Consider the following 23363-nt stretch of genomic DNA (forward strand, 5'->3'; position numbering starts at 1 on the left):
GACTGAGCAAGAGAAAATAATGAGGCAGAGAGAGAATCTTAGGGTTTTGATTCAGCAAATTTATTTATACAGGTTGTAATTAAACAGAAGCCTAATTCCTGAGACGTCCGCACATTTCTATTGATTGTTAGCACACCTTCAACAATCTGGTTGAAACTGAAGGATTAAGGAAATAGAGAACTTTAACGACCAAACAAGATTATTGAGCTGCATGAACTTTTTGTACATTTTCATTCATGGCTTTTTTAAAATTGCTTCTGAGTAAAATGTATTTTTCATCATCATGTGTCAGAAATGTATAAAAAGAAACCAATCAAGTAGGCAGTTACCAAAAGCTCGAATGAAAGCAGTTGGACTTTGTCCAATGACGTCGTTTAATTTATATCAAAAGATTGCGTAATAACAATTCTTTCAGGGAATACAAAACATCTATTTCATTCTGTTTTAAATCATTAATAAATAGAATAAGTTTAATAATTATTTTAAGAAAGAAAGAGACTATTTTATGTACAGGCCCTCGAAAAACATTTATGAAAATCATAGTCTTCTATGTGAAAATTTACAATAATGAAAAAAAAAAGGCCAAAATTTACAGGATTTTTTTTTTAAAATCTGCAGTATGGCAGAAAACTAAGGACAAAAAAGAACTCCATCGACAAAATTAAACAATTAAAAAGTTTCTGCGATTCTCAAAACATGCGAAACATCATGTGCATGTATTCTGTAAAATTCTAATAAAAGAAGTATATCGAAATGCCGACCAGGCAATTTCGCAACCTTGCAAAAATTAGCAAAATCATTATTCTGACTGAAAAATTTGTGTTTGTCAATCATAAGTTGGCTTTGCACGATTTAAATGCTATTAATAGTATTGGATGTTATTAATAGCGGCCATCTGAACAGCACCCGACTAGAGGAATTCCGTTTTGCCAGGGAAACGGCGTCGCTACCACTCATTACTCTCGCACTAGATATTAACGCCGGGTACTGATACTGGGTCTAATCCTTCGGCTGTTGAATTGGTAAATGATCAGCAACAGAGAGAAAAAGGAAAAAAGAGCGGAACCTTATTTTAAATATTTCAGTTGGGTCTTTCTCCTGTTGATTAAATTCTTGCTAAGGTTACGTATTTCAAACGAAACTATAATTCGAAGTTTTAGTCGCTATATTTATATATCCCAGCCAGGCTTAAAACAAAATAGCCGTTACTACGCAGAAAACAAAGGAAAAAAGACACAAGTTCTTATGCCATTAAGTAAAACCTACATTTTCAGGCGTCATTTTACTAATGAAAACTTGAGGGTTTTTTTTAATCGTCTATTTAATTAGAGACTAAAATCGCTTTACCGGAAGATATTTCACCAAGAGGATTCGTTGCCTGGGTGTTCCAAACCTTGAATTGTGGAAGGGATTCAGCGACTTTAAACAATGCAAATATGAGTGAGTTGAGAGAAGCCTGCCACATTTAAGAATTAGCTCTTTAATTAGAAGCCTGAACCGTAAGTCACAGAACTAAGCTGCATGTTCTACTTTATTAGCTGGTCCCAAAAGATATTTCGTAGGTAGACAGAAGTTTCTATCGTTTACATTGTTTCGTCGCGTTCCTGCTGCCAGCAGTTTTAGGGAAAATGTCTAGCATACAAATGCAACGTCCTCATCGAATAAGGGAGTTGTTTCCGTTTGTCATGTAAACAAGACGATTGCTTCATTGTAGGATTAAAGACAATCCCTTTCATCCTTCTACTGTTTTTTTTTTCCTGGTAAATTGTTTTGATAAAGTAAATCTTCATTGCATGAGTACCCGTTTCAGCCAGCCACAATCACGGACACTATAACTGAAGCATCTTTGGCTACTACACTGAGATACCATTGGCTCTTTTATGTTCACTATGGATTGTTTGGGCATCCCAGTTGCTCAAGCTCCTCTGATCTACAGCTGCATAATGATTGCGCATCTTTGCTTAATTTTCGCTAAGTTCTCCACTGATCCACAATGGAACCGCAGGTGAAAGCAAGCACGCACGGCAAGCGATGATATGAAAAAACAGCTTCCACCATTAACACCACACTAACTAGAAAATGTTCTTTTGTCATAAACGTGTAAACGCGCGGGATTCGCTCTTTCACAACTCGGTAACCGAAGTTTCTTTCTCGCTTTTTCCCCTTCCGTGAGCCACATAATTCACAGAGGAGCCTTGTTGATTCTTCGTCCTCGAGCGTAGATGACAACAGAGACAGCAAAGAACCAAGGCCGCAACGATAAAAATGAGCACCCCAAGAAAGATCACAATAATAGAGATTGATGATAACATGTTGTTCGCAAGATGAACTCCGTTCACAACGCCGAGACTTAGTTTTGACCGATCGAATAGCAGAATAAAAAAAGAAAGTAATTTATCCCCTCGTGTGATTAAAGCAATTCCTTTCCTGACTCACATAGCAAATAGCCTTAACACAACTAATAACTTTATGGAGAAAATTTTCAGCGCTCTGATTGGATGTTGCGAATATTGCCCTTCCGGTCAGTATAATTTCAACTATTGGCGGCGATATGAGAAACAATACAGACTGTTCTTAAATTTTCACGTCAAACTTTCGCTCTTATCACCGAGATAAAATTTAGCTAAAAAGAACATAAGCTGCGAAAACTCTCTTTAAAATTAAACACACCACCATTTTTCATAATTAATCAAATTTTCTCAATGAATTGGTTTAATCCATTTTTTATGTACTGCGAGGTAAAAGCCAGAGGAGAATGAATTTCTATCCAAAAACCGAGTAAACGATATCTTTTGAAATCATTCTTTAATATTTTGCATCCTTCGGAAATTTGAAATTACAATTAAGAACAAATATGTTTTAACTGTCAGTGTTTTATTTATTAAAGTTTGTTTTGAGCGCTTTTTTGGGCTATCATCGGCACACGTAGGCTAGAATCCTCCTGGAAAGTTTAATTAATTGTAAGTAAGCTTCTTTATTTATTTTTATTCAATTTTTTCGTTTGCCTCTTAGAATTTCTTCGTTGTTTTCAGTTATTCCCTGTTAATTACGCAATCGTTTCTGGTACGTTGACTGATAGTATCGACTTATGTTGATCCGTCGAAGCCGTCGAAATGTCAACAACTATGTACTTAGTCTTATTTTCAGTACTGTCAGTCAATTCACCTTCAAACCTTCCTGTCACTCAGTTCGCAGCAATTACAAATATACTTGTAGTCATACTTGCTCTAAATTTCCTATATTTTTGAGAGACTTGGTTTAGACTTGGTTTAGCTAAAATAATTAACTTTAAATTTGTTAATCCTTAGATTATAAAAATAAGAAGGTGCACGAAAGCCCGAGAACACTTTTTCGTCTAACTCTGTGAATAATTTGCATTTACATCATTTCACATATTATTTTTTGTCAGTTTCAAACGAATGACGCACGAATGGCACACACTACAACCAGTCGGCACATCGCTGATTACGGAACAGAATATATTTTTTTAAAGATATTAAGATGATTCAGATAAATTTATTTTGAGTAAATTTTGTTTTTTTAAGCGTACAGAATCCTATCTAGTTATAGCAGGCCATGCTTTGAAGCCTGCACTTAAAACTGTGAGCGAGTCAGATGTCATCAGTAATTATGCTCTTGGCCAGCAGGTGTTGTGTTACGCAAGAAAGCAATTAAACCGGACAGACCCTGTCAATGTCTTTAATTGATATGAAGTAAAATCCAACTAGTTGGTCAAAAATATAGAGAATAAAAAAAAAATAGCTGCTTAAAGCTAGAATTCAATCCTTTTTTGCTGCCAAAAAGCCGGCGCTTTTCGCTACTATAGTGGGCTATAACATATAGCCTAGTAGAAGCTCAACCAATCAGAACGCAGCATTGATAATAGACCACTAGTTGGATTTTACTAAAATACCTTTTACATTGCGAATCTCCTGAATCTCCTGTCCTCTGGGGAGTAAATACAGCTAAAGAAGCTACACACAGAGATTTGACTGACTTTGACTGGTGCATTACGGAGCAATCCGGAAGTTTCCCAGCGGGTTCTGTTGGGTGAAGCAACTTCAGGGGTATTTCTCCTCCCCACTGGACAGGATGCTAGTCCATCGATCGCATGGTTACTCCCAGCAGTATGTCATCAGCAGATAGACATGAACTGCAAAGGACCGCAAACGCGGGTGCAAACGAATATGCCGCAGAACGTAGGATCTAAAGAAGACCCGATCAGCCAAAATATACAAAGTAGGCACATTGAATTCTGCAAAGCTGATCATACTACGTGAAAATTAACTTTGCAAAGACATCAACACGGCACCGAAAGAACCCAAAACAGAGCGGGGTTGTACTTCTGTTTTGGGTTGTCTCGGTGTAGTGTTGATGTCCCGCAAAGTTGAAGCGTAGTACGATCAGCTTTGCAGAATTTAATGTGTCATCAGCAGGAACTTGTTCAACTGGCTGCGAGGAGAGACGTAAAGTGGCCTAAGTTTTTGTGTGAAGAAACAACTCAATACACAACAGATTTGGCGTACGACCTGTTAACTGGACACTCGGCCACCTCTCCTCCCTTATGCGTTAACAAGAGCCTATTATGATCTCTTGGTGTTATCTGATCCGGGTGGGTAATTACTGCACCAGGTGTTTAATGGGAGCGGCTTGCTACTGAAGAGTACGAGCAGTATTTTACGGGAAAAACATTCTCATTTTGGAAAAAAAAAAAGAAACGAAATGACACTTACCGTATTTATTCGAATAAGCGTCCAACCTCGAATTAGCGCCCACCTCGAATAAGCGCCCATCCTAATGGCGGAAAAAGTTAATAAGCGCCCAGCCTCGAATAAGCGCCCACCCCCTCCTCCTCCCAATCAAACTCAAATATGCGCTCACCCCCACCCCACCCACTTGAGTGAATAAATTCTAATAAGAGACTTTCCCGAGGACGGAGTTTTCTTGAGAGTATTTTACAGAAACCTTGCTTTGTTACTTCTTCGTGTTTTGTTAGTTAGCATTTATTGCTTTGTTGCAAAATAAACATACTTCTCTTGCTGAAAATGGTGAAAATTTAATAAGCGCCCAGCCTCGAATAAGCGCCCACTCTCAAGGTCCAAAAATTTAATAAGCGCCCAGGGCGGTTAATCGAATAAATACGGTAAGAGGTCACGCAGGATCTTTAAGGAGAAGACTAAAATGTACACAATTTCAGTTGTACACACCCTCGTCTTCAGTGAAAGCTTGCGCCTTGGCCACTGCACCGGTCTGGATCCTCACGAGACTTCTCTAACTCAAGTGAAAATCAGCGTTTTCTTCTTTTATTACACGAGGACAGAATGGGACTTAAACCAATACATCATCGGCATCCAATGTAATCTTTATCCTTTACAATCGCTAATATTTCCTGTTAATGTAACCTATTGTCATAAACACTTCACTTACACATCTAATGTACTTATCATCTTCGAAGTTAAGAGTTATTTTACTTAACCCGTGAAACAGTTTCTAATAATAACTGCCATAATAGTCACAAGTAAAAAAAAAAGAAACCAAAAAAGTAAGAAAGTAGAGTGTAGTGCTTTGTGGTAGTCCGGCTCTATCTATTTCACGGGTTAAGAATTCAAAATTACTCTAATTTATGCTAAAAAGTTTTCAATCTTTCAGCAACATAAATCTTTTTTTACATGTAACTGTTATTATCGCTTCACTTTTACTATTCACAGGTTTAATTAAAGAATCGTACAATTTGCGTTGGCTCCGGCCTCCCATAAAAGCTCGACGCATTAGCTGACTTAGTTAAACAATGAACTCCCCTTCGTTTCTTCGAGCAGGAATCCTTTATCGAGTACCAAGTTTTTATTTAAAACATTATACAGTATATATTAATCATTCACAAGAGAGATTCTTCCTTGTCATTCAGTAAAATTCAATAAGTTCAGCCCGACTGAACATTCGCCAAAATTTACCAGAACCGACAAATAATTTCGATGAAAGAGAAGATAATTGGAAGAACATTTTGAACCTCTTCTTGTAACAGCTGATGTAATAACAAGAGGCAATCTATTCATAGCCTGCATCACATGAAATTAAACCTCTGAATAAGTCCTAGCCGAGAATACATATGTTATGTCGGCGACGCAGGCTACTTATACATCGAAGAGCGAAAAATAGAAAAAAGTTACCGTTAATCGCGTATCGCTACCATTCATGTAGTGGTAAAAAACGCTGAGTAGCGCGCGACTGTAACAGGTCATTTGCACGATGGCGTCATTTCACTATACTACGACCAGAATCCTTTACGTTTTTCCTTTGATATTTAAATTTTGTAATCTCAGTCTAGTTCTAAAGGAAGGGGGTTTAGTCCTAAAAAATTCTCAATCGGCGATTGAATGGTGCATGTTTGATCGAAAAAATTCGTTACTACTTACAATTTTGAAAAACAAAACCCTTCTGAAATGACACATCAAAGCGTAGAGCTGTACTTTTTCCGTGTCATACCTTAGAGGTTAAATGTGAATTTTCCGTCCATTGGGCGCCCACCACAATTTTTAGCCTGACAGTTATTTACAATATCCCACTAAACGCCACAAATATTATACGTCTGGTCAAATGTGTCCATTAATGTTTACTGCACAATAACACCTATCAAAAACCTATATATTACTTCCTTATCACTTAGTCATTCTGTTCATATGATGCTGAAGTTCTTCCATAAAAGGAAACTAGACATGTATAAGAAAACCTAGACAGTCTTGGATTGTGGATCTCACGTTGTAGATCCCGGATTTCACGTACTGGATTCCAGATTCCAGTCGTTAGCCGTATTCTGTATACCAAAACTCAGGATTTCGGATTCCACAAGTAAATATTTCCGGGATTCTAGAATCCGGATTACCTTACATGAGGCGATTTCCTACTTTTCCTTCGCTTATGGCACTGTTTCGGGTGGACCTCGTTACCTCGGTTACCTATATCTAGCCACTAAGTCTGTACGGTAATAGGACTGAGTGGAGTCCAATTCGTCTGTGATCATACGAGTGATTAACATAATCACGAGTATGATTACAGACAGAATTGGAGGACACGAAGTTCTATTACCAATTATTAATCATAACTAGAACATAGTCTGTGATATTTTAGGCTTTTTTAAAACTAAAAACAAAAGAAATTCAGTGAGTTTTTTTTTGGCTAGCATTGAAAAAGCCATATTAGAGCTCGCGTGATGGCACGTACTGTCCAATCACTTAGGCATGACGCGTATTGTCTATGAATGCTGAAATCAGGACAGTTGATAGCCAATCAGCCTTGAGAATTTTGTTATAGTTATGATTAATACTATATCTGTTCTATTCCTGATGGTATGGTTGTTAAAATATTGGTATTTCAGAGCAACTTGACTTTGTATTTATAAAACGGTTTAATTTCTAAAGTAATTTATAGCTCAAAGAGAGATGTCTCTTTTCTTATGTACATTTTTATCCTGAGGTCAACATCTATGTCATGAAACTTTCACGGGAGATGGTGTTCTAAGAATAGCTACAGCATCGTCATAGCCTGCGCGGAATCCGTTTTCCATGTCCTGGAGACTAGCTTCCAGGCTGTGCGTGGTAATGGAGTGCGCGTGGTGGGCTTGAACGAGGCGCTCCAGCCGTGAAATGATCTCGTAGTCTGGGACCGAGAGAGTGTTGATGTCGAGGCCGAGAAGACGAGCTAACACTTGGCGGAAATCCAACAGCTAAAGAAAGGGGAAAAAAAATTAAAATTACAGGACTATTTCATGGCGGAAATTTTAATCCACTTTGTTAGTTACTTGCTATGAAACCTCTAAGTGACAAAATTAGAGTTTCGTGCCAAAACATTTCCCTCTCCTACATAATAATTCAAAGTCATAAGCAAAAGACTGAGATTAACTTCCAAAAAAACTGAGCCCGAAACCCCAGTTGTAATTCGTTTTCAAGATCTTGTCTGTGACTTGTCTGTGATATTTAAATGTTTTTTCACTGTTTTGTGTAGTCATCTTTTTATTTCACTCAACCTGGTGGCCGAGAACCAATAAAACAACAAAATCAACTGTAACAGACAGCCCGTTACATTCAACCTGTTCCTAGGCAAGCTTTCTATTTCTAACCTACCGGAAATCCTCTTTTAAGTACCCCCTCTAAAATAAGCCCCTTCCCTCTAATAAGCTCCCCCTTTTCAGGGGAAGAAGGTTAATGAGCCCTCCCTTTCTATTAACCCCCCGTCCCCTCCCCTAATTATTCTGCACTGATAAATGAGAGACTGTATTCATCAATCACGACTGTAAAACTTCGTGTGGACTGATCCGGACGGTTTATTTACCAACTGAAAGTTCGGATTTGATGCTGGCCCTCGGGTACATGGCCTCCAACCTTCTCGTTCTTGAGCTTCTTCACTTTGTATTCTAGTTCTTTAAAGAGAACTGATACCATCGTCTCTTCCAAATTAAATAAGCCACCCGACCGCTCAAATAAGCCTTTCGTCTCTATTAACCCTCCCCTCCGACATCCCCTCAAATGGGCTTGAAATAAATAAGTCCGGGGGGTGGGGGGGGGGGGGGGGGGGCTTAATAGAGGAATGGCCATAGATCCCACGAGTTTCCTGTAGCTCAGTGGTTGAGCATTCGAACTAGTAACCAGAAGGTCATAAGTTCGACTGCTATTGGAAGTTCTCGGATTTTTTGTACCGAACCGCCTGTATCACTGAATGAATAACATCTTTCTCATCTTTCTTACCTGTTTTTCTCTGACTCTACTCTCCTCCAGCGCTTGTTTAGTTGTTTGTAATTCTCTGTTCAATTGTTGAACTGTTTGTGAAGACTGGGCCTTCTTTTCTCGTGCGTTGGCCTCCGTCATTTCAAGCTCGCTTCTTAGGTCGTGTAGTTCTGCCGATGTTTTGTGTTTACTCTTGGCCAGTTTATTAACGGTATTTTCTAGGTCTTCGATAGTCCTCCCTTGCTCTAAAGTCCTCACCTATTTAACGGAAAAAGACAAACTTAGTTCTTTCAATCGTCAAAAACTGTTTAATAAACTGCGGCACAATGAGCAAACGCTTTTTGAGGCTCTCCTCTATCTCTGCAGTATGAAAGGCCGCCAATAATATCCAAATTTTCAATTTCCCGGATTAGGAAATAAGCAGATAAAAACTGACCAAAATAATGCTTTTGGGTATTCTTGTGCAGAAATGTAAATGAACAGTGAAAGGCAGGTGAAGCGAGACTTGATTACGAGGTACAAATTAACATTTGCCGTAAAAAAATTGCAGCATTATGTACAGACTTAATTTAGTAAACTTACTCGAAGTTCGCTTGCTTCCAGAAGCTTCGCCTTCAGTTTTGTGACCTGTTGTTTATAATCCAACAGCTCCCTTTGTAATTTGTCATTGTGTTTAACAAGTTTTTTGTATCTGAGCGAATTTTCATCTCGCTCGACTTCGACTCGTCCTTTTTCTCGTAAAAGATCTTCAAGTTCCGCAACTTTCTTTTTCAGAAGTCCGAGATGCAAGTCTTTGCTCTCCATCTGTTGTTTTGACCATTTCACGCGTCTTTGTAGGTTATAAATGGTAGTCTTTCTGTCGTCTAAGGCATCGGTCTGTGAAAAAAGGAGAACGCAGAATTTGAGGACTGATAAACGAAATAAAGGGAGTTTATGCAGCATTTCTTGAAATAAATAAATGAATGAATAAATAAATAACTAATAAGAAACAGCATTATCAATCAAAGCTGAGACGCATAACAACTTTTCTACGCCAGCGTTTAAACAGTTTTACTTATAGGTAACCATCTACTTATGATAATGATTATAATTTCTGAAAATCAATGTAGCAAGATCATACAGATTAGTGTAAATCAATCAAACGAACGACGTGTTGCGAATGATTGAATGAAAAGAAATACCTCGAGCTTGGCAAGTTGCTCTCCTCTCGCTAACAGAGCGTCTCCGTTTACATCTAGGCCAACATCATCAGCAATTTCATCGAGTTTCATGGCACGGGCTAACTTCTCGCAGAAGGCGACAAACTGAAAGTGTTTCAAAATTAATGAGTAAACTATATGTAATCACCTACACTTTCTACCCGGCAAGTATTTTAACTAGTGAAGGTTTAGAAGTTTGAGAAGTGGAAAAACCGCCATTTAAATACCAAACATAATTCCATAGGATAAGTCGTCGATCGAGTAGCCAATCGTTTTCCTCAAAGAGGGCAAAGCGACGGAAATACGCGAGTCAACCGCAACGAAGGTAACACGAAGAGAGAACAGATTATTTCTCCCCTTCCTCCACGTCTCGCCTCTCATAGCTTCCAGAACAGGCGTTATATTTTCGGGCTTCTTAGGTGTCGTGAACAGCGAGCGAGGAGCGCCAGACACGAGACACGCGCCTTTCCCATCGCGCGTGTCTGGCGCTCCTCGCTCGCTAAGCACTTGCCTTCACACACCTGAAAAACGCCAAAAAATAACGCCTGTTCTGTGAGTAATGCCTCTCCTCGCACGCGGCGAATTTCACTTGCGCTCGAGTATTTCCCTCGTTCAACTCTCTCCGAAGCATAAATGAGGGACTATTTGTAGTCTACATAGGATGGGGGGGGGGGGGGGGGGAGGGGAGGGGAGGGGGGGACATACCTTTCTTTTGTCGTCTTTCAGCTGGTCTCTCTCAACATCCGATGTCAGAAGTTCCCCTTCGAGGCCTGTTACACGCTCTTGGTTCTCTTTCAGCTGGGTCTCCGCTTCGTTGGCTCGTTTAAGAGTAGTGCGGTGAAGGTTCCTCTGACTGTCGAGCTCCTCTGCAAGGTTCTTTAACTGGACCCTCAGTGATTCCTCTCTCTGAACACAGATGAAAAGTGAGCCATTTAATTGGGTTACTTAAGCCACCTCTTTCAAAAAGATAGACTAACACTTTTAACTTGATTAGTGGCGAAAAAACTAGCCTGAGGAAACAGCCGACATTACGCGACCCCCGCAAAATGACGTCTGAGAAACGAGCGCAGAAAATCCATACTGATGGCGCGAAACTACCCAGATATGGGCAGTGATTCTGATTGGTCGTTCCGCGTGGGAAATTTGCTTCCGGGTAGTGATTCGTCATCAGCATGGAATTTCGACGCTCGTTTCTCAGACGTCATTTCTCGGCGAAACCGGTGGCGGCATTCCGAAATGTCGACTGTTTGCTAAGGCTACGAAAAAACGTAAAAAAAAATAGCCCTAGCAGTAGCTATTAAGTTTTAAACTAGCTATCCCTTGTTCTTTTATTTAACAACTTCCATAACCAAGGAAAGGAATAAGTTCTAAAATGTAAGGATTCTTACTTTTCCAACACCTTGCTTCATCGGATTACACTTGTTAAACAGTTAAACTTACATGACAATAGATGTATATAAACTAACTACACTCACCGCTTTAACATCTCTGTAATCTCTGGAAATATTCTTCACCCGAGATATGATGACATCTTCTCCTGCTGCAACAGAGTCGTCTAAATCTCCAATAAGTTGAGCCAAGTGACGCTTGAAGTTGTGCAACTGCAAACAGGGAGAAAGTAGTCTTAGTCTCAGTCGAGTCACTGTCAACAACAACAGTCCTATTCAGGACTACGTTCACCCGGACGATCAAACTCAACCTACTTTTGAAAGCAGTCTTAGTTTTACAGAACATAAAAACTTACAAAAGCCGGGCAATTTTTTACTTAAATAAAAGCATTCATAGAGTAATTAATTAAGGCGCATCAACAGCTTTTTACTGAGGGCTACAAGGCTTAAAGACATTGCAAGATAAATCTTTTCCCTCGCGTAAGGGAACGATGTACATGTATAACTTGCAATGTGAATGACCTTTCCTCGTGGACTTGTGGACCGTTATAAGCAGGAATATAATTTTGTTTATTATCCACCAAATAGTTTTTGTGTTTCGTTCTGTTAAGTTTCTCTTATCTCTTGTTGGCGAGACAATTCACTGTCCCTTTCACGTTTTTTTAATCTTTCGAAGAAAAATTCTCCCTAACAAAGTCTTCAAAATTTCGCGGTGTCGATGGATTTTAGCATTTTAGTCCATGGCATTTTTTTTAGTTGATTTATGTCCTTTTATCTGACTGTCAAGCTATTAGTGTAAAACAATCATACATACCCTCGATTGAGCTGACTGGCCTGTATATTCGCTGGTGTGAAGCGTTTGTTCCATTTCTTCCAGCCTATAATCAGACATTCGAAGTCAAGTTATCTAACCTCTCCGGCTTTAAAAATGTCCAGTTCATTCGTACGTGTATTGAAACAAAAATGCCCGCCAAACGACGTCTGAGAAACGAGCGCAGAAATTCCATACTGATGACGCGTCACTACCCAGATCTGGGTAGTGCTTCTGATTGGTCGTGCCGCGTGGGAAATTTAATTCAACCAATCAGAAGCACTATCCAGATAGGGTAGTGACGCGTCATCAGTATGGAATTTCTGCGCTCGTTTCTCAGACGTCATTTGGCGGGGGTCGCGTAATGTCGGCTGTTTTCTCAGGCTAGTTTTTTCGCATCTAAACAAGTTAAAAGTGTTGTCCATCTTTTTGAAAGAGGTGGCGTCGCCAAATGTCGGCTGTTTTCTCAGGCTACAACATCTTAAGCTTTACTCAGCGCTTAAAGGAACAGTATCCCGTTACTGCGCATGCACCAAACTTTGATTTTTGGACAGGATGTCGCGAAATCAAAAGATGCGAGGAGAGTAAGAGAATCTTGAAAAATCCGTTTGCATCGCGCTTGGCCGGGTTCAATACGACACTAAAACTTCTCAGGATTATAGATCAATGATATATTGTTCCTGTTAAGTTTCGATTTGGGCAAAATCTGGATTTTTTGGCGTTACTTTTATTGCCGTTGGCCGGAGGACCAAAAGATTGGAAGCACTTTGATGCCGATTGAAGGCTTATTTCTTCTACTAGCTTCCATACAAGCTCAGATAATTGTGAAAGGAATACGCAGAAATGAAACAGCAACAATAAAGACTGTAAGAAAGAAGCCGTTGAGACATTGATGTGACTGAGGAGATCTTGTGGAGGGGAGCTTCGTGAAGCAGAATGTTCTGCAACGACGCGTTAGTAAACTTTTAAATGAATCTCCCTACGGCCGACAAAATCAAACAAACAGGCGCTACATGTTTTGAAAAACTAGTGACATGAAATCATAATATCATTTTTGACTAACCTTTGTGATGATTCATAGCGTTGAGATTGCATTTTTATTTATGTCTTTCAAACGTTTGAGGCTAGAACGCGAGCAAATCAGGCAGATGTTACTGGGCTTGGAGGGATTGACCTCTGACACGAGTTTCAAATTAGAAAATATGTTTTTAAAGCGAGCGGAACGAGATTTTCAGGTCGTGAGGCGGCCCAGCTAGCGATAAAATCGCGATGAGTCTTCGAACCGCGAGCCAAATTTTTATATAAGACGAAAGACTTCTTCGAAAGTCTAAAATATTACTTGAGAATATAAACAACAAATCTCTGTCGGCGGTGCGGTCCGGAAGGAAATCTTGTCGAGTCAATTTGACAGTTCTATTGTCTTTTGAAGAACAAACAGATGACGCTCGCGCGTGCGCATAATCGGGACACTGTCCCTTTAATATAAACTTGAAATGTAAACATTCAGTTAAAGCTACTTCGCAGTTTTGTGAGTTGTTTACAGTTAGTTGGTAACATTTTAAAATAAAATCAAACTGTATGAAGGTGTGAACTTACTTATTATGTTTTTCATCGAGCTGTTTCTTCGCTACTCCCCACGCGTCCTGACTGGCAGCGAGTTGGTGTTTCAATCGATCAACCTCTATTTCCATCTCTCTAATTTTTTGTTGTAAGCTGTCACGCTCTCTAGTCAAACTGTTGATTGCTTCTTGGCTCTGACCAGCTGATTTTTTTTCTTGTCCAACTTCTGAAACCAGTCTCATTATCGTTTCCCTGGCAAACAACAAAAAAAGGTAAACTTAAACTGTTAACTCAGTCCCTAACTGACACGATCCGTGATTTTCCCACAACTTTCCAGGTATAAAGCCACATTTATAATGGTAAGTACTTATTTCAATGGCCAAAGGACACATTTTCTGAACGTGAAAAGGCCTCTTATTAATAAAACTTGACTATAATTACAAATTTGGTAGGATTTTTACCTTTGGATTATTTAAGTAGATTTGCATTCGCCGGGTCTCTAAATATTGTATTGTTTTTGCTGTTTTACCGCCAAACAAGGTTGCAATCATCTAAAGTGTTAGAACATCAACCTGCGCTCGGAGGCTACAAACTTCGAGGCAGCACTATTTCTTTTTCATAATGCTAAACCTGATCACGAGTCCCATTCAAATATTAAATATAGAAATTTTCATCTGAATCAAGTTCGACAATGCCACACCTGCTTGCTTTAGACTCCAAGGAGCTTTCATGTAAGTTGCGGGACAACGTGTTGGCTTTTTCTTGTAAGTTATTCCTTTCTCTGACTATGTCTGCGATCTACAACAACAACAACAAGTATAAAAACAGAGTTTAATACCATCAACTGACGTGATACAACTCACTTTGACTCTGAATATGACTAACGCACAGGTTGTCGAAACGTCAGCCACTACCAACAAAAGTCCTATTCAGGACTACGTTGACCCGGACGATCATACTCAACCTACTATGAAATGACTCCTGGGTTCAAACCTTTTACAACAACAAAGATGTTTTTATGTGAGAATGAAGGGACAGCTTGTATATTGATTAAAATAAACTTGCAACTAAAATGGGCAATAATCATAATAATAATATGTTATCTTAAAAACTTGTGTATAAATAAAATTTCTTGACCTAAAAAGTTTCCCTCAAGAAGGAACAATTCAAAGTTACAACTCTGTTAAAACATTCAAATGAACTCACTCTTCCAAGAAATGATTGTACTGATCCAGACGCTGCTTGTGATGGATCAAGCTGCAAAGCTTTGATCAGCTGGGCTTTTAACTCGCCATACTGTAAGAGTATTATAAGACAGTGTATTAGTTTGTCACCTAAATTTTGCGAAAAAATGCTTTTGGTAGTAAGCATTATTGTATCACAAATTAAGTTAGAGAACCAAGAATAGTTTCTTCTGGTTGGTGAGCTCAGCCTGGGTGAAAATTAAGTTTTGTATGCACAAAGGCAACCTGTGAGCAGTGACCCTTTGATTTTTCATTTCGAGGCAGGTCAAAGGGCCTCTGTTCACAGGGTACCTTGATACATTGCATCAGAATTTTTACATATTTTTGTTGCTATCAAAAACGTAATTAAATTTACACATTTTTTGTCACTTAATTTAGTTATTTCGCCTATGTTGGGCGTTACATTTTTCAATATCCACTGATTTTCCCCTTGATGAATATGTTAATTAACAACCTGGCAAGTCATCTCACAGGTGGTGACTTTTACTTCGCTCATATTATTTGACTAGCTCTGCAATTCCTGAGGACAATAACAGACTAATGTATTTGTAGTCTATGCCTACAGCACGCCACCATGTCTCATTTTAGAGTAAAGGGAGTAAATTTAATGAAGTAAAGAAAGGCAGGGACCAGTGGTGGATCCTGGGGAGAGCCTAGGGCCCAGGCTCCCCCCACCTTATTTTTAGACCAAACTGAGGCCAAAAGGGAAGAAAAAAATTTTTTTGAGACTGGGCCCCCACCTTATCTCAGGATCTGGATGGCGGGCCCCACCCCACCCACCCCCCTTATCTGCAGGTCTGGGTCCGCCACTGGGGACCAACTCTAGGTGATGTTTTACCTTCACAGCGGTCAAACGAGTGAAATTTGCAAAAGTTAAGCAAAATACTTCAAAGTTAAGGTTGCTACTTTCACTATTGAAAGTTTAGGGTATTACCATCATCCTGTTAGTTTACTAAACTTTTTAAAAGTTTACTAAAAAAGTTCTAAGTGATTGAAAACCGATGCTGACGTTATTATCGGCGCCATTTTCAAACATGATTCTCTTTTAGCGCGAAACGTTTTCAGCAAAAAAAGCTCAAAATTTTGAGAAAAATGGAAAGATAGCTATGTTGACTAACTGATTTATACATCTTTGCCCATTATTCTCTAACTGATAAATGAAATCCCAGCAATAAAAAACAAAAATAACGATTTAGACATTTGACCGCGGTGGTTGTTTTACCAAGGTATCAATTAAGAGAGAGTTGACTGTAAAAATGACTGTAAAAACTAGCTTTCACATTGTACATTTTGTACAGCTGTACCTTACTCTCCCATTTTGATGCCCTACTAGAAGCTTCCTCCTCAGCACTGATGTGATGTTTCAGTGATGATTCCACCTGTTGAAGACGATCTTGTTGATTCTGCATTTCTTTTTTTAATGAGGTTATGGTGATGTCGCTGCGATTTGCAAAGTTCTCCTTTTCAGCTGCTGAATCTTCAGCTTCTCGTATTCTTTCACGCAGTGACTGCACCAGGGCTGATTGTCGTGCTGCATTCTGCTTGTTGCTTTCTATTTCACACTGCAATAACAGAAGGCAGGATTTGAGCATCAGAAAAATATGTACATTTATGTAAGAGAGGCAATGGGATTAATGTGTGTTAAAAAATGAAGAAATAGTGCAAGAATGGGTAGATTTAAAGGAATCACTTGAATGGGAAGACAGGGCTGTCATTTAAAGTGGATTTCTTCCAGCTAATATGAATGTGGCCCCTGATTACTTTCACTAGAAAATAGAACCAAAATAGAACCAAAAGAAATACCTAGCTGTTTGATTCCCCCCTCACCCCCCTTCCCCTGCCCCTACTTGTTGTATTTACCCAGCAACTTGAAATCTTAGTGATAACCCTGGAAAAGGGAAGAATAAGAATGGGAGAGGAAAGAAAACGGATCGACAGAGAAGAGTTCGCAGGTGGAAAAAAGAAGAGGACAAATTGTAAATCACAATTACATCTGGTATACATATTAGAGTTGGGCAAGGTCAAGTGTACCCTCATAGATTGCATTAATGAATCGATCATTTGAAAAATGCAACCATTAGTCACTCTTGCAACCAGTATCAAATTCAAATCTGCATTTCCTGCATAACCGTGTGAATACAATTATGAGCAGTGAATTTTGTCTTAGTATTCAGTCTAACTGAAAAGCCTATGAATGGATAAAATTGCTTTGAAGACATTTGCATCAAATTGTAGACAACTGGCCTGACAGAAATTTAATAATTACCTCAGGTGTGAATTCATGATGCGATAATTATGCATGCAGGTATATAGAGATGTATCTGAAAATCTACAACTGCTAACAGGTCCAACTTTCAAATAATAAATTCATTAATTGGAAACTTGGGGGTATGCTCAACCTGTTTTGACTGAAAACAATTTATTGTTGTAAGGGTTACATCTGTAGATACAAAGAATACGATGTATCTGAACACACCTTAAATTCTATAATTTGCTGATCTTTTTCAGATATTCTGTGTTGGATGTCTCTTACCTATAAGAAAAAAATGTCACTGTCAGCTCTTTTTAGAAATTGTTTTTCTGATTACAACTGTAAAAGTGATGTCAACAAAATCAAGTACAATTCTTTAATTAAATATTACTCTTGGGGCAGATGGAAGGAAGGAATCAACTTAAAGAGGGGTTACGGCGTACAAAAAAAGTAGTGCCTCATAGCCTGAGGCTAATGGATTTTGCTATCAGGCTGGTGAAATCTATTCTTAACTTGCCCAACAAGCAAGTGAAGTTTTTGGGGAACTTCATGATCATTTTACAGAAGAACTGTAATCTATCCTGATCATTAAATTTTTGGGTGCTGTTTGAAATAATCTTCTAAGCTAGTACATGCTAACTACAGCTTGCCTGAATGACAAGCTGTAAAACTGACTTTCTTTGCATCCTGGGATGTGGTCAAAGTTTATGACCACAAACCTCCCTTCAAAACCTGCAATAAATTATGTGAGAATTTTTAGGGGCAAACAGGATTAGTCAGTGATGCAAACTTAAACAGGCCTTTTTACTTTCTTTTTTTTTAGCCCCGTCAAAATAAGCTGATATAATTTTGTTTTTATCACACCCTATCAGAAGGCCTTTTTAGCTGTGTTGGTGGTTCTCACCTCTTGTTGTAACCCGGATGAAACTACTTTTTCAGCTGCTAGATCTGTTTGCGCTGTTTCAGCAGTTTGCCTGTAATGTGACAGCTGTTTGAAAAAATGGTGACACAAAGTCTTTGTTAAAAATAGAGGTATTTCTAATTTAGGTATTAGAAAATATTTGGTTTCGCTGAAAAAAAAAACACAGGTAAATTTGCCTCAAGAGATTCAGGAGTCAGCATTTCTTGGGGAATTTTCAAAAGCCAATTCCCTTTTCAGAGTTAATGCAAGTCATAACAAATGTATGTTGCAGTTAGAATGGATCTTGAAAAGGTCAGATTATTTATGCAGGGAAATGTAAAGATTTAAGTTATATTATTGTTATCAAAACAAGTAGCACCTAAGTGCTTAAGATACGTAATTCCTGCCAATATTATTATCGTTTATGTTCTGAGTAATAGCTGCCTTTATTTACCTGTGAACTAAGATGTTCTCTCTCCTGCTGAAGTCTTGAGATCTTATCCCTCAATAGCTGAGTTTCATCTAAAGATGAACCAAGTTCTAAAGAAATGGAGGGGCTGCGGCAGGACACAGCATTCACTTCAACCTATGATTATGATCAATAAATTATAATAAAATTACAATTAATCACAATAAATGAGTAAGAGAAGTCAGTCATTAAGAGCAAGAACTGTGGTACACGGATTTGAATTCATCTTTTAGTGGCCTTCACATTCTAAGCAATCCAATTTGTGACGTCAACTTTTCCTACAGTATTATAACATTCGGGTACTCACTACTGTCTCATTGGCTACAAGCCTAGAGTTTATTTTGAAAATCAGCGGAACCTACAGGTAAGCTAACAGTGACAGACTAATATCTTTATATGTGTGTGCTATGCATGATTTTCAAGAGCAATGTCAAACTATGTTCTGTGCAGTGAGGGTGTAGTCATTTTCTTCGAAACAAAATGATATATAACAAAACAATAATCATTTAAGGGGTTATTGTGATTATGCCTAATAATCAAGGTCTCGAAGTGTATCAGCTGAAGGTGAAGTCAAAGGATGATACACTTACCACTTAATTGACCTTGACCTTGATTATTCTAGTCAATATCACAAAAACCTCATCCAATAATGTTATTAACAGCCACCAACATTCCACATTGACAAACTTCCCACAAAGGGCATTTTTGTTCGTCCCAGTAGGTACATTAACCTCTTTACAATTACCAGTTTCCTTTGTCCCCAAGGTTGTCGTTGTGGAGAGCTAACATCCCTCCCCTGAAACAACCACCTTAATAAGTATAAGTGTATTTCTTGCATTCAAATACTGCATAGACCACTGTATCTCTAGGCTTCCACATGTATTGAGAGGTACCCATGTGGAAGGGCCCAGGGTGTTCTCTGGATTTCAAGTGACAGGGATGCATGATCGAAGGATTTTTTTGGATTGTGGGATTTTTTTGGGAAGGAAAATTGGGCAATTATTCCTTTGGGTGGCTTGATTTAAGTAGGGATTTTTTTGGTTATTTATAACAATCTGAGGATTTATGGTAGTGCAAGCATATCCTGGCTGCATAGTTCTGAGGGTGAAGTACAACCCAAAAAAGTAAACATGTTATATCATTTAATGCTTTCTGGAAATCTTTAAGGCTTGGAAATTCGGCACAGGATTTTTTGGGGGTTAATTTTTGGTCCAGGGATTTGTTAGGGTTTTGATTCATGCCTCCATTCAAACATCCCTGTCACTTGAAATCCCCAGTGCCCCTTCCCCCTTGGTGGGAGGGTATGTCACATGTAGAAAGCATTCAAATGTCTGTAACTTTTAAAAGCAAAATGAATGTGTGTCTTTTGTATTCAACATAATCATGTGGATATAATACACACAGTTTCACAAAAACTGGGAGTTATCCTACAATTTTGTTAATTAGCCTTACATGTCAAATTCATCAGGCTGAGGTAAAAAGCACACTTGATGGTTAAACTAAAGAAAACAACTTTGAGAAATGTATAAACAACATCTCTTTACAATATTTGCATTATTTGGTTGCTATAGAACTTTCTCTGTTCAGGTTTAAATAATTAATTACATTATATTGTAGTTCAAGAGGATAGCAACTTCCTCACTGTTTATAAAAAGATGGGTTTAGAACAGGAAAGAATACCAGTTTTCAAAATGTTTTCCAGTTATTGGATATCTATACTAGCGTATCAAGGGCGCTGTGAATTGCATTAATATTTGATTTGTATTTAAAATACCATAGTAAAAAAATTGGACATGCTCTAAAGCTTGTGTTTCGTTCGCCTGTAAAAGGTTTTGCTTAGATGGAAAGAAATGTACAAAATAATTTAGTAACAGATTTATCCTCAGGCACAGCGTTACGTTTAAGCTTATTTTCAAAATATTATAAATTGAAGTTCTAAACTAGTAAATTTGTTTTGACTAATAAACAGCCATGGAAGATAAGATCTGTCATGTTTATTCCGTAGTTTTTTTTAAACTTTTTTTCCTCAGAACCGGTAGTTATATTATAAAATACGAAAAATAATCAAACCGTTTCTGGTTTTGAATGACTTGAGCTTATGTATTAGAAGTATCATTTGAGCGATTCTAATACCAGAGTTCGATTGCACTGTCTTCAAGGGCTACTGTGAAAAGATTTGACTAATTTTATACCTCATTTCGCCTTTGGACAGGTGAGCTTGTACGTGAACTACTTTGACTGCCAGATTTTCTTTGCCCTACAATCATCGGCGGAGAATTTCTGTAAAGTTGCCTCTCATTGCCGTGGTCCCTCCAAAGTTCTCGAACGTCCACTCCAGAATCTTCAAGATAAGTTAATTGAGAGCCCGGCTTGGCTTCTACTAGTCTTTGCTTTGGAATTTTGGGGAAATGATCTGATCTATCTGAATATAAAGATGCCATCACATTATAAGGATCGACCAAACAGCTGTGGATGTGTCGCAGTCAGGGTCGCACTATTCCTCGGGTGTTCAACTTCATGAATGAGGTTCCAAAATGGCGGGCGCAATATTTAGCTCCTCTTTCTGTTGCGTGGCAACAAGAGACGCCAAGTGCAGCAAGCAGCCTCGATTCAAGAAACCTTAGCGGGTAGGAGAAAGGATTGTTGTGCGCGCGCGCGAAGCGAGAATGAAGAGAAAATGCAAAAAGTAGAATTGACGATGAAAATTGATTTTTATTGCATTTTTTATGGACGAAGAGAAATATAATAGAATATAGGAAATGAAACAAGACAACATAACGAGACATCACCTAAGCCTGTATTGTGTATTACAGACATTTAGCAACATCCTTTTGAAGAAATGCCTTTGATCAACTCGTCCGGCTCTTTTACTCTGTTTCTATTGCCTTTTAGTTTCATTATATTTTTTCCAACAATGCTGAATAAAATCAGTCATCCTTCTTTTCAGATTTTTTCTCTCGTCTTGTTTTGTTGAATTTCCGAAATCTGATTGGTGGAAACTAATCAGTGTTTTTACATTCTCGCTTCTTATTGGCTAATTTTTCTCCGCCACTTGAACTTGAAGAGGGGACGCTTTATTACATCAACTGCAGCGTACAGCCATCTTGGCTTTGAAACTCTGAAAGCACGCGTAGTGGACGGCTTGTTCATCAAGGACAAAGAAGATTAAAAGTTATACAGTAACTCCAAGCCTTGGTAAGTTCTATTTCTCCTTATGATTTCAAAATCTAGTGCAAAATTTAAATCTCCTTCATTACACAGAATGCAATATGGAACACCCGACAAACGTTCCCGAACTTATGCAGTTCGTGCAAACGACACTTCAAAATATGCAAGAGAAGTTCCAAAGCGTTGAAGACTCGATCGTCAAAAGAATGACAGACACGGGCAAGAAACTGGACGAAATAGAAAAAGGTCTCACAGATTTGATGGACCATTCCGGGATGGGGGAACCGTACGAAGAAGACTTAGAATCCGACAAAGATTTCTCCGACACAGACAAGGGAAGATGATAATGCGGCATTAGTCCGTTGCTATAGAGGACTGTAATGTAAACAGAGCGTCCAATTCGCACTTAGAGTAGGTTTAGTGTCCGTTTTACTTATAGTGTAGATAGTTAAGTTATTTACTAATTCCTTCTTTATGAATCTTTCGTAGTTTCTACCAGTAATGAGAACCCATCCACTTCCTCTATTTTAATCGACCACTGTCCAAATTTGCAATCACCTCGCTGTTCCATGACAAAATCATCAAAGAAGAGTTTTAATATATTCAGACTGTGGTTAGGGTAGATTTTTTATGCATTAGATTTGTGTTTCCAAGTATTGTGAATTGTACTCACTGAATTTTATTTCTCTGGGGCTTTTACAATAAAATAATGTTATTGAGTTTTACCAAAGAGTTTGGCTAAATTTATATACATGCGGCAACCGTTAACTCACCCAGCAAATATCTACTGCCGGCAAGCATATACTGCCAGGCCAAATGTGCGCCACCAGTTTGCTGGATTTTCAGATTTATCAAGAGAACATGAGATCCAAAATGGATTTCAACGCCAAGAAATCTGTCCTCAAGATGGATTTCATGGATTTCCTTCTTTACTGTTGTATTAGGAAGTCTGAAAAAGGATTTGCAAACGGGTTTCCATGAAAAGTGGTCTTTTCTGCTAATTATTAGGCATGTGCCTGCAGTGCCTGCAAAACTGCTGTTTTTAGAACAGTTTGTCAAAGCCCCTGTTTTCCATATTTCCCAAAAACTGTAAAGAAAGAAAATCCAAAGACAGATTTCTTGCAGTTGAAATCCATTATCTGATTTCATGTTTTACTTTTAATTCTGGACATCAAAATATAAATCTAGCTTGCCCAATCAAAAGCACCCTCTCTTATTACTTCCCATGTGTTGTGATTATCGGTAGATTGTGACATTTCAACCTGTCATAAGTTTTTAGAAGCGAGTAAAGTGAGCAAAACGAGCTTCAGCGAGGTCTCCAGAAAAAAATTAAGGACTTGTAGAAAGTCTAGATTATCAGTAGTTCATTCTTCTGTTTGCAACTCATAAATCCTTTAGAAACCCAGGGGCAGCTAAGAGTGGAATGATTAGAAACCCAGGCAGTTTAAAATGGAATGATGGAATTTTCCCGAGGAAACCTGGGACTCTGAAAATCTCATTTTCATCAACTGAAGTTGAGCAAGGGTGACGCAGTGGTGAGAGCACTCGCCTGCCACCAATGTGGTGGCTGGAATCCTGGTGTTGATGCCATATGTGGGTTGAGTTTGTTGTTGGTTCTCTCCCTTGCTTTGAGAGGTTTTTTCTGGGTACTCCGG

At 38.6% G+C, this 23363-nt stretch overlaps 1 protein-coding gene and 1 long non-coding RNA gene across 2 annotated transcripts; one reads left to right on the forward strand and one right to left on the reverse strand.

Annotated features, from left to right (window-relative positions):
* Positions 1-5287: 5287 nt before the first annotated feature.
* On the reverse strand, positions 5288-21016 carry LOC140942953 (coiled-coil domain-containing protein 170-like). Its single transcript, XM_073391974.1, has 15 exons — positions 20733-21016; positions 18526-18657; positions 18075-18158; positions 17396-17452; positions 16224-16481; positions 14882-14971; positions 14376-14473; positions 13712-13927; positions 12119-12182; positions 11392-11517; positions 10622-10822; positions 9899-10021; positions 9300-9593; positions 8739-8975; positions 5288-7720 (listed from the first exon to the last, which is right to left on the reverse strand). The coding sequence occupies exons 1-15, from the start codon at positions 20979-20981 to the stop codon at positions 7484-7486; spliced, it is 2466 nt and encodes an 821-aa protein (XP_073248075.1). The 5' UTR covers positions 20982-21016; the 3' UTR covers positions 5288-7483.
* A 578-nt stretch (positions 21017-21594) lies between these two features.
* LOC140943154 (uncharacterized) lies at positions 21595-22438 on the forward strand. Its single transcript, XR_012166596.1, has 2 exons — positions 21595-21735; positions 21802-22438. It is a non-coding gene; the product is annotated as an uncharacterized lncRNA (long non-coding RNA).
* The last annotated feature ends 925 nt before the right edge of the window (positions 22439-23363 follow it).

This window comes from Porites lutea, chromosome 7, assembly GCF_958299795.1.
Source record: "Porites lutea chromosome 7, jaPorLute2.1, whole genome shotgun sequence".
NCBI lineage: Eukaryota > Metazoa > Cnidaria > Anthozoa > Scleractinia > Poritidae > Porites > Porites lutea.

Bases quoted from the DNA above. Each gene is read 5' to 3' on its own strand.
- LOC140942953 (XM_073391974.1), bottom strand. From the start codon at position 20,981: ATGGCATCTTTATATTCAGATAGATCAGATCATTTCCCCAAAATTCCA. The intron at 18,658-20,732 runs GTATAAAATTAG...TCATAATCATAG, and splicing joins CTGTCCAAAGGCGAAATGAG to GTTGAAGTGAATGCTGTGTC. The intron at 16,482-17,395 runs GTGTGTTCAGAT...CTGTTATTGCAG, and splicing joins AGCAAATTATAGAATTTAAG to TGTGAAATAGAAAGCAACAA.